The 10,869-nt window shown below is 38.3% G+C and overlaps 2 protein-coding genes across 2 annotated transcripts; one reads left to right on the forward strand and one right to left on the reverse strand.

Moving 5' to 3' along the window:
* Nucleotides 1-1,606: 1,606 nt before the first annotated feature.
* Nucleotides 1,607-3,877, reverse strand: LOC130733297 (uncharacterized). The gene is made up of 2 exons (XM_057585428.1): nt 2,524-3,877; nt 1,607-2,444 (listed from the first exon to the last, which is right to left on the reverse strand). The coding sequence occupies exons 1-2, from the start codon at nt 3,245-3,247 to the stop codon at nt 2,035-2,037; spliced, it is 1,134 nt and encodes a 377-aa protein (XP_057441411.1). The 5' UTR covers nt 3,248-3,877; the 3' UTR covers nt 1,607-2,034.
* A 1,295-nt stretch (nt 3,878-5,172) lies between these two features.
* Nucleotides 5,173-10,424, forward strand: LOC130733298 (GTP-binding protein At3g49725, chloroplastic). The gene is made up of 13 exons (XM_057585429.1): nt 5,173-5,606; nt 5,716-5,780; nt 6,471-6,533; nt 6,616-6,705; nt 6,812-6,924; nt 7,518-7,586; nt 8,041-8,185; nt 8,267-8,322; nt 8,408-8,458; nt 8,586-8,640; nt 8,762-8,818; nt 9,328-9,447; nt 9,540-10,424. Exons 1-13 carry the CDS (start codon nt 5,258-5,260, stop codon nt 10,044-10,046), a joined length of 1,740 nt encoding a protein of 579 aa, XP_057441412.1. The 5' UTR covers nt 5,173-5,257; the 3' UTR covers nt 10,047-10,424.
* Nucleotides 10,425-10,869: the final 445 nt, after the last annotated feature.

Raw genomic sequence — 10,869 nt, forward strand, 5'->3', positions numbered from 1 at the left:
TGTTTCAACCTGTACCGGATGCACCGTCTCAACTTAATGAAATGCATGATATTTCTCTAAAAGGGAAGGAAAAGCAGGATTGGGTACATAACATGCGTGGTTTTATACAGCTGTGGTCGGAGAGGCACCAGAGGTTGGCTAACCAACCCGAGACTAATACTCTTGTTGGGCCAAATGATGAGTACATGATTTGGTACGACAAGTATTCCGTTCGTTGGTTGACGCGTGCGGCTGCAACAAGGTGGCAAATGGTTATTATTTTTAAATTGTTGCGTTATTTTTACTTCTGTATTCATATATGTGCGTAACATCCTCACTCTGTTATTAATAATGTAGGCTATGCGCGTTCAGCATGTATGGTATGGACTGACACCTGAAGGTCGCCCACTATACACGGATCATGACCTTCAGAACCAAGCTGCTCGTTGCCTTACACTTTGCCATGCAAGTGACAGGATATCTCATCCCGCTGCATCGGTTCCTAGCTTTCCTATGGAGTTTACACACGCAACCACAAATGACATACCGCCGACTGGAAAAGAAGAAGGGGAAGGTCTTGGAAGACGGCGAGAATCTCAGATTCCCGAACATGTTATTATTCAGGGGGGAACACTACCACCTCCACATGGACAGTACTCATTGTACCCCCTTGATCTGAATGAGACATACCGACCATACTATTATGGGGCGGGGTCATCTGGGGTTCATGATGATCAGGAAGAGACACCGATGCAGATGCCCGAGACTCAAACAATGTATGGATCTCAGCCATATACTCCCTCGGCACAATTTGATGGATCCATGTCTCAGCCATATATACCAACACCGCATTTTGACAGTTCACAATCTCAGCCATATGTGCCGGCACCGCCTTTTGATGGATCACACTCTCAACAATTTGTGTCATCAACAAATTTTGTTGGTGAACAGTCATTTGCCGGGTCACAACATGGCTATGACAACTTTCAGACACCGCCAGTGCATATGCAGGACGTTAGTCCAGATACTTGGAATCCAATGGGTGACTGGGATGGTGTTGCAATTCGTGAATTGCTGGATCCTCCTCGACCGCAATTCTGGCAAGATATAGACCCTTCGCAGCTCCAGCAGACACAGGCTAACTTCCAACTGGACTTGAACCGTGCAGCTGCAGGGGGAGACCCAGATAGGCCATACCGGGATGCAAGAGACCGTCCTTATCCTAATTGTCGAAATTGTTAATTTGTTGTATCATTTACTTATAATTAGTGAATTTAAAGTTGGTGTGTAATATATTTTAGACCCAGATAGGCCATACCGGAATGCAAGAGACCGTCCTTATAATAAAAAATTAGTTTATACATTAAACTTTTAGTTTATATATATATATATATGTATATAGTATACGAGTATATAATAATACTATACTATTAAATTCTTTCTTTCTTGTTTTGATATGTACTAGCATCCAATTCATATTAAGTTAGAAACAATAGTAATGAGCCAATGTTTAAGCTCTAACATAATTATTTCTCACATGCATTTGGACTACACTTCAAGCTTACACACAGTGATTAATTTAAGAGCTTGCACAATTAAAGCATCATAATTATCTTTGTAGTGACACTGATCTCCGACTCGGCTAAGATTGATTCTCCCTTAAGTCCATCTCATTTCTTATACGGGTAGACCTTGGACGACCCTTCTTCCGTATTTTGGCAGGATCTGGAGCAATTCTAGGCCCAGCTCTGGGCGGCATGTTCAGATCATTCCCAATGGGGTACCACTGCCCTGAATACGCATCCACAATGTTCTGAATCGTATAAACAGGGTCCACATATTGAAGATAGTCTAAACTCTGGTTGGCGCACGCGGCGATCACATGTGAACAAGGATATTTGAACGTCTGGAAGCGCCCACATTCGCAAGTTCTTTCATCTAAGTTCAGTCTCCACGTATAACCACTGCGATGGTTCTGCTGGTTGAATCCCTCCTCTACTTCGAACCTGGACCTATCTATGCTATACGTCCGCACAATGTGAGACTGGGCAATCGTCACATGAAGGTGGACGTCATCTTCTTGTGGTCTTGAGAAGTCATCGCATTTAAGCACGTATGCGAACCCCCCCATTTGGATATGATCCATTTACCAATTTTCTTGGATAGATGTGCCCTTATCCTCCACGGGCAGCCATCTACGGATTTCTGACACTTTGCAGTAAAGTACTCTGGCTTGGATTCACTCATCTTATAAGTTTGATTTAGTCTAAAACAATAGTGTAACAAGGCATCCTGTACAGCACGCTTGTTTTCAAAAATCAACCCTTTACATAAGTCATCACCTAGCTTCCATGATCCATTCACATCCGTTTCAGAATAAAAATCAGTTTCTTCATCTGGGTGATCCCAGTTAATATATGTATAATGCGAAGAAGCACTCCAGAATGGGGCCGTGTTTGGGTGGCCTATAAAATTATAGAAATATATCAAGTACCATATATTTATAAAAAACAACGCTTGATGAGATATGTTGATTGTACATACCTTGAGTTTCAACATTGACATTCACTGGTGCCGCAGGTTGATCAGCAGGATGAGGTGCCATCCGAGGCTGAGGATTAGCGTGTCGGTCTCCCTCATCGTCTGTGTCAGACTCGTCACCTCCTTCTTGCATTCTTTCATCTTCATTGTGGTCATCGTCTGAAGGAATGACTTCACCGTCCACATTATCATTGTCAAGGCGGTAGTCATAATCATCGCCCAAATTAACTGCGACATCCGAAGGAACGACGATATTGGTCTCTTCAATACTCATAACGCTAAAAGGCACAGTATATGGTTCTGCAAGAAGCTCCTCATCAACAACATGTCTACCACCGTCTTCAGTGGGTCTCGGTTGAGTAGACGACAGATACGTCGGCACTGACATTGATGAACTTCCAGCTTCAGTAACTTCAACATACAGCTCCAGCTGAACCATATATGACTGCTGACTAAATGCATCCATCATGACTTGAACATCAACATTATCAACTATCTCAAAATGCGTAAAAAAAATGGGATTCGGTGTCGTCATAAATCTAGAGCTGACTCTAGAAATCATCTGGTTCCTTTGCAGCTTCAACCTTTCGTGGATTTTCTTCTTCAAACGGTCGAAGGTAATGTTTCGCTTCAGATGCATGGACCTTCTCCGACCTTCGAATATGGCACCTTGGTCGCCATGGACAACCCTGCCATCGTAATACACAAAAGTAATAACTTGATCCATTGCAAAGGTTTTTTTCGTTACAGAAACGTTCTGAAATGCAGGAGATTGAAGTTTTGAAAATATTGAAGTGTATTTTTCGTAGAAGAAAGTTATGAGGCTCAGGAGTTAACTTATAGTGTTTTGAATTCGCAAAAATAATTGAGAATCCAGTCAATCTCGCTTATTTTGTCATTTTGTATATCCTGGATTCGCAAAAAAAATTGAGCATTCAATCTTAGCCATTCCTTTCCCTCCATGTCAGTACTGCCACCTGAAAAGCACCTGAAAAGCACTTGAATTCGCAGGTAAAGTCGCGACACCAATAACGTGCAACCTGCCACCCTGCCACCCTGCCACCATCATTGACCATCATTCCAACTACATGGAAAACGCAAGAAAACTTGCGAATCCAATAACGTGCAACCTGCCACCCTGACATGGAAAACGCAAGAAAACTTGCGAATCCCACCATCATAAAGCAATGATTTCCCCAATCACCCTGCACCTCCCAACGCAGTCAGACCTTTTTCAGAATAATAGATGGAAACGCAACAAAACTCGCGAATCCCACTAAAAGTACCCCATCTTGCTAAATAAATTTTTTCGTGCCCCTTTTTGCTAATTAAAAAACTTTTTTGCATTATTTAGAAAAAAAATTCTAGGCTCTGTTATTTTTTTCATTCAAATTGTCCAAAGCATTTTTCAATGAATATTATTCCCCATTGTTCTGTCATGCTCCCTGTTTTCGAAGTGTTTGTATAATTTCATTACATTGAGAAAGTAGAAATTAGGGTTGATTTACTGTTGAAAGCTTTTTTGGATCTTTCTACCAAGCATAAATATTTTTATGAATATTTGTTGGAGGGTATAACATTTGACTTTTTTACATCATTAGTGTTGTTTTCAAACTTATTTACCAATCTAGTGCAAGTTTTGAATTATTTACGGATCTAGTATAAATCGTCACTGGCGTTGGCGATTTTCTTAAAAAAAAGTTGATTCTTATGAAATCGCCACTGTCATTGGTTACACATAAATTTTTTATTTTTTTTAACTAGTGTTGCCATTAACATTGGAGATTTTATTTTATTTCATTTTTTTACTACTGGTATCGCCACTATTATTGAAGATTTCAATTTTTTTTTCATGAAATCTACAATGGCATTGGAGATTTCAAATGTTCTGAAGTTTTTTTTTCACATGTTCTTCCTTTCTCATCTTTCTCACCTTTCCTTTCCTTTCTTTTTGTCATCTTATCACCATTCATTTCGTCGGTTCCTTTTTTATAATTTTCTTCCTTTCCTTTTTTTTCTTGAAACTTCCTTTCCTTATTTAAAAATACTAAATCATGTTTTCAATATATTTTCTTTTGCACTCTCATGTGAAATCATTTGAGCTTCACTACTAGAAAAATATTAATTAAACTTCAATTATTTATTTAGTTTTCAATCATTTAAACCATCAAACACCCTTTACATGCATCAAAAACTTTTTGAATGAAACATAGCCATGCAATAAATCAAACAGCCATAGAAGTCAACATCAAAGTCTATAAAATGAAGCAAACTCAAAGGCTCGAAAGGAGGATGCATTTTTGGCCAAATAGTCGGCTATAGAATTACCTCCTCATCGCACAAAAAGAAACATCAACAAAGTCAAATAACGAAACTAAAGCATTACAATCACTAATGACTGAAAATAAATAAGAGTAATTCAAGCGCCTGATATAGCTGAAGACAATCAGTCTCAAACTCAACCAATGCATCAAAAACTTAAAAAGCATCGAGAAAATGGTGTACACTTATTAACCACTTTTTTCTTTGTTACAACACTTATGATTATGAACCACTTACACGAAATTAGATTGCTAATAAAATTATCAGCACCAAAAAAAATATTGTTAATAACATATGATCTTACAATCGAGGGCATTTCAGTATTTTCACAGCACTGGAAGAAAACCCTCAACCCCATTCATGATTCTTCCAAACTCGAAGAAGAAGAAGAAGAATTGCAGAAGCATAAAACACAATGTTGAGAACTTTTTATGCGAATCTCGAATGTTCCACCAAAAAGATTCAAACTTCACTCTCTTCACCTCATTCCAAATGGTGGGCACCTTCTCCCTACTCCACCACCGCCACCGCCATCACCTCCAACGCCAACGGCGACCCTGCAACACCGCCGAAGCTTCTCGTCGTTCAACCCCGTCTCCGCCCCGAAAAGCTCTTTCAGGCCAAGCTCAATGAAGCTCTCTGCCTCGCCAATTCCCTTGAAGAACAGCGTGATGGGTATTTCCATACTGATTTCTTTGATAAGCCTTTGCCCCCTCACCTCCTTGTTCAGAATCCTTCTGTCAAAGGCCATAAGCCTCGTGCAGGTTTCATTTCTCATTCAATCGGTTTCACTTTCTGCCATGTATGATATTTTGTATGATATGATGATGATGATGATGATGATGATGTGCTTTGTGTGATTGTGTTTTTCAGACACATATTTTGGGCCTGGAACAGTTGATAACATCAAATGCAATCTGAGAGCTGCTGAAGATAAGGTTAGAATAAGAGAAGCTTTTGTTGGTTTTTCATGTGATTGGTTATGTGGGGTATTGGTTTGGTTTCAGTTTATAGCATGTTTGGACAATCCCTCAGAATCAATTTTGGTAAGCAGAAGCTACTCACAAGCTTCTCTGCATAATTGATTTTGACTTCAGAATCAGTGAATGTTTGGATTAACCTTCTAGAAGTGATTTTGGGGAGAGGCTTGTTTGAGCAGCTTCTGGGTTTCAGAATTGATTATGATGTAAGAGAAGTTGATTCAAACATGCACTTAGTAGCAGTTTAGACTTTGGATTTTGATTGTGTTAAGTTTGTAACAATTGTAACAGGGTGGTGTGGATGCTGTTTTTGTCAATACTATATTGTCTGGGGATTAGCATTTGTTTTCAATCAATTTTGTCAGTTTATAGCATGTTTGGATAATCCCTCAGAAACAATTCTAGTAAGCAGAAGCTACTCACAAGCTTCTCTGCATAATTGATTTTGACTTCAGAATAATGTTTGGAAAGCCTTCTAGAATTGATTTTGAGGAGAAGCTTGTGTGAGTAGCTTCCGGGTTTCAGAATTGATTCTGATGTAAGAGGAGTTGATTCAAATATGCTAGAATAGAAGACTTCCAAACATGCAGTTAGTAGCAGTTTGGGCTTTAGATTTTGATTGTGTTAAGTGTGTAACAATTGTAACAGGATGGTGTGGATGCTGTTTTTGTCAATACTATATTGTCAGGGGTTCAGCAACGAAACCTGGAGGCAAGTTCTGCTTGTGTTAATTTTCTCCCTTCTTTTTTTGGAATGGCAAATTGATGTTTTTCGAATGCTGTGTTTTTCACAGAGGGCTTGGGATAAACCTGTGCTGGATCGCGTGGGTCTTATAATAGAGATTTTCAATGCTCATGCATTCACGAAGGAAGCAAAACTACAGGTATATTACGTCGCCTAGTTAAGCTGTTTGATGGTTGATGCAGTTGTCTCTAGAAGTGAGTCTCATGTTGCATTGTAACTGCCAGTAAGCTTTTCCATCTGTGTAGGCTGAACTTGCAGCTCTATCATTCAAGAAAACCAGGCTTGTTCGTGTTCGTGGCCTGGATGGTCGCCTAACATTTGGTGCTCATGGAGAAACTGAAGTTGTTAGTGCCCGAGGGTGGGTTTATGACCTAATTTCCTGGTGTTATATACCATTTTTAAATTGGACAGATATTTTTTTACATGAAATCTTGTTAATTGCTGATTGGTTTAAATTACATTCTGGGAGATTTGGTCTCAGACAAAATTTTGGACATATATGACAATTATGATGTTAATTACTGACACTACCTAAAATTCTGTGAATCTGTTTGTGATTCCTTCAGTGGGTCAGCTGACAAGAATAACCAGGCACGAACATAGTATTTAAGTGAAACAAAACATGATTTTGCATACTCCATGTCCAATTTGTACGGCTAAACTCTTCTTTAATATAAACTAAGCGTGGGAATCTATGACCTTTTTGCTCGCATTTGGATCACCAAATGTTACCTGTCATACCTATCGATTTTCAGCTTACATGGTTATAATGAATTACAAACATGGTTGAAACTGAATGTAACTGTTATACTTCTCTTCACACTCTCTTTCTATTAAGAAAATATGCTTGCTCACATGAATGGTTCTGTGAACCGGCATGTCTGATCTATTGTAGTAGTAGATTTTTTAATTAGAGTAACAACATCTTACCTCTATACTTGTCACTTTCAGGAGAGGAAGTGGGGGCCAAGGTTTTATGAGTGGTGCTGGAGAAACTGAACTTCAGCTTCAGCGGCGAAGGTATAACTTTGATTCTAAATCTTTAAGATACATACATTTCTTCTCAAGTGATATTCATGCTTTTCCTGGCATATATCTTATGATTTCCATATAAACTTGTGTTACTTTAAAAGCTGGTTTTTTACTTCCTCACTGCATCAAGCAATGCAAATATTCACTGTAATTAGGCTTGATGCAATAGTATTTGTGCAAGGTGGGAATGTGAAGAAAAATTGTGTTTTAGGCTATATAGCTTTCCACGGAACAGTGGTCCTGATTGAGTGTCATAAGATATATTAACTCAAGCATTTATTTTGTGGTGCTTTCAAACTTCAACACACCAGAACACGGCCTTATTTGAAATTAACCTGTCCAGACTATGAATATGAACTGCTCATTGTTGGGCAATCACAGCACTTTTTATGATTATTTATTTTCACACATAATTGATCACTAAACTGTGAACCACTCTCAGAATCTTAGATAGGAGAAATTATCTATTGACACAAATTGAGGAGGTCCGCCGTACTCGGGCTTTGCAACGTGCTGGTCGGAAGCGGCATGGAGGTTCACTTGGACAAGGCTTAGCCACCGTAGCAGTTGTTGGATATACAAATGCTGTAAGTTTTCTAAGTATATATTGGTTCACTACATATTGTAATTAGACTCATTACTAATCCCTTTCTTCATATTTTTATCAGGGAAAATCTACATTAGTTAGCGAGCTATCAGACAGCGATCTGTATAGTGATTCTCGGTAAAGTGTCCTTTACAGTTTACCTTTATGCATTTACATTCTCAAATTCTAATATATTTATATTGCTTCTAATAATCCATTGCAGACTGTTTGCAACAGTTGATCCTAGAGTAAGAAGTGCTGTTCTTCCTTCAGGGTAATGTGACCACTGACCAGTAACTTCAGTTTATTCAAATCGCTGTTGCAGTACTCTGTTCTGTTTATTGGTTGATGGCATTGAGTATGTTATATGTATGCTTCACTTTTCTTTATTTTATTTATAGGAGGAAAGTGCTTTTAAGCGACACAGTGGGATTTATATCTGATTTGCCTGTACAGGTATGTTGAAGACATTAGCGAATTGCCATGTCTATTTATTTATTGATTCTTGTCAATGTTATTCATCAAAACTCTTGTTTAACAATGACCTAATTGTTCTATTTCTCTTCTAACTTTTAAGTTGGTGGAAGCATTTCATGCAACTTTAGAAGAAGTCGTGGAAGCTGACCTGCTTGTGGTATGATATGCCATCAAAACTTTTGAATTTTTTAAGTTGGTGGAAGCATCTCAGTACATTCTAATTCTTAGACCAGTTCCAAAAGTTCACTAATCCCTTCTTTTACCCCTTTTGAAAAGAAAAAAACAAGGAGAGAAAAGCAAAAGAAATTATCAAACTGTTAAAGTAAAGGGTGATATAAAGGTTATCATTGCCATTGAAATATCCATATCAAGGCTTTCTTTTGCTTCAAATATCCTTGACGTGTGAGAGATTAATGATATTAGGTTTTGCTACTAGTATCCTTGATGTATGGATGATTAATGCCTAATACATAGAGTATCGGCCATGTTACATCTGGTTTCTCTTCATCACACATAGCAGAAGATTATACTGTATGAAATAATGTGCATATTAGGTTCATTTCGCCATTTCATGGTTGCTTGTGTTAAAAACTTCAAAAATGTACTTGATCCTTTATGTGAAATAAGAGAAAGACGACTCAATGATGAATCTATCTTTCCCTGAAGCATGTGGTGGATTCAAGTGCTCCCAATCTTGATGAGCATCGCTCAACAGTGTTTCAAGTTCTTCAACAAATAGGGGTGTCAGAAGAGAAGCTTCAGAATATGATTGAAGTTTGGAATAAGGTAAGACAAGTATACAACTCATCTGTCTTCTACCAAAATGCAAGGAAAAACAAGTTTCTGTATATATCCACTCAATCTCGGTTATTATTTAGATTGATATTGAAGAAGAGGGCATGGGTGTTGATGAAGATGAAGAGGCTGATGAAGCTAGCAGCTTCAGTGGAGAGGATGATGAGACTTCTATGATTACAGCAGAAAATGAAGGCACTGAAGAACCCGAATATGTTTGTGAGCGCTCATTGGGTGATTTGGAGGCCGTGGAAGAAAAAGAAGACTATTCTGACGGTTGGTTGTATGAGGACACTTTGGTTAATGAAGATGATTTTTGTTCACCTTCATCTGCAGCTGACCCTCAAAATGAATCCTCTAAGGACAATGTTGTGGAAAAATATAGCTCCATGGGACCGCCGGCTCCACATGTGAAAACGTCTGCCGTTATGGGAGTTGGTTTGCAAGAGTTGCTGGAACTAATAGATGAGAAACTAAGTGCCCAGGATAAGAAGTTGAAGGGCGCACAGGTGGTTGAAAGAAATAATATCTTTCATAAAAAATGGAGGCCCTCTCATACAGAGAATTCTAGCATAGCAGTTGAACAATAGCTTGTTCTATGGAGATAGTTTCTATCCTTATCTTTATAGTTTGTGCTACATAACAGTTTCATTATCATAACATGGCCTACAGAATCCCCACCAAAACATGGCCTATAGAATCCCCACCAAAACATGGGCTTCATCTTCTGTCACAATCTGCAAGTTATGATAGCTTTCTATGAAACATGGTTTGTTTTTTATTTAATATTCTTTTACCTGTTTTCCTTCATACTTTGTTGCATGTATTAGAGTATTAGACCCCTTTTTTTGGCCTATTGGTCTCATCAGTGTGTAATTAGAATAATAGGATAATATTTGCAGAATACAGTGATATATGAACAAGCTCACTCTATATACATCAATTCATTTTTCCAAAATATTAATTTATTTTTTGCATGGTCATATGATTGGCAATTGGAAACATTTTCATGTGCACTCAATACAACACAATCCTTGAGCCAATCAAATACAATACACTTTTATGTGAAGTTTAATTAGCTCAGCATCATCCTTTGTATATACCTTCCCACACCTTGTATATTGTTTTGACATAAAGAATTTCTCATGAAATTGCAGTGTGGTGGTTTCAATATACCCGGAAACAAAAAATCCAACCGGTGTGGGACTTTTCAACTATGAAAAGACAAATCATAATCAGGACTTAAGAAACTACGATCACAACTCACTTCAACTAACTTCTTCACCCATTTTCTGGAGTTGTTGAGAAAAATCACACAGCTTCCTACCCTGCCCGGAACTAAATCCACGTAGCGAGATTTTACAGGGCCACCACCAAACATATTATGAGTATTGATGCTCAAATCCTCAACTT

Source organism: Lotus japonicus, chromosome 1, assembly GCF_012489685.1.
Source record: "Lotus japonicus ecotype B-129 chromosome 1, LjGifu_v1.2".
NCBI classification, from domain to species: domain Eukaryota; kingdom Viridiplantae; phylum Streptophyta; class Magnoliopsida; order Fabales; family Fabaceae; genus Lotus; species Lotus japonicus.

What these genes read in the sequence shown, in the direction of transcription:
- LOC130733297 (XM_057585428.1), bottom strand. Translation starts at nt 3,247, where the DNA reads ATGGATCAAGTTATTACTTTTGTGTATTACGATGGCAGGGTTGTCCAT. An exon ending in TGTCAATGTTGAAACTCAAG is followed by an intron (nt 2,445 to 2,523) that starts GTATGTACAATC and finishes ATAATTTTATAG; the next exon opens with GCCACCCAAACACGGCCCCA.
- LOC130733298 (XM_057585429.1), top strand. Translation starts at nt 5,258, where the DNA reads ATGTTGAGAACTTTTTATGCGAATCTCGAATGTTCCACCAAAAAGATT. An exon ending in GAAGTTGTTAGTGCCCGAGG is followed by an intron (nt 6,925 to 7,517) that starts GTGGGTTTATGA and finishes TGTCACTTTCAG; the next exon opens with GAGAGGAAGTGGGGGCCAAG. An exon ending in GATCTGTATAGTGATTCTCG is followed by an intron (nt 8,323 to 8,407) that starts GTAAAGTGTCCT and finishes AATCCATTGCAG; the next exon opens with ACTGTTTGCAACAGTTGATC.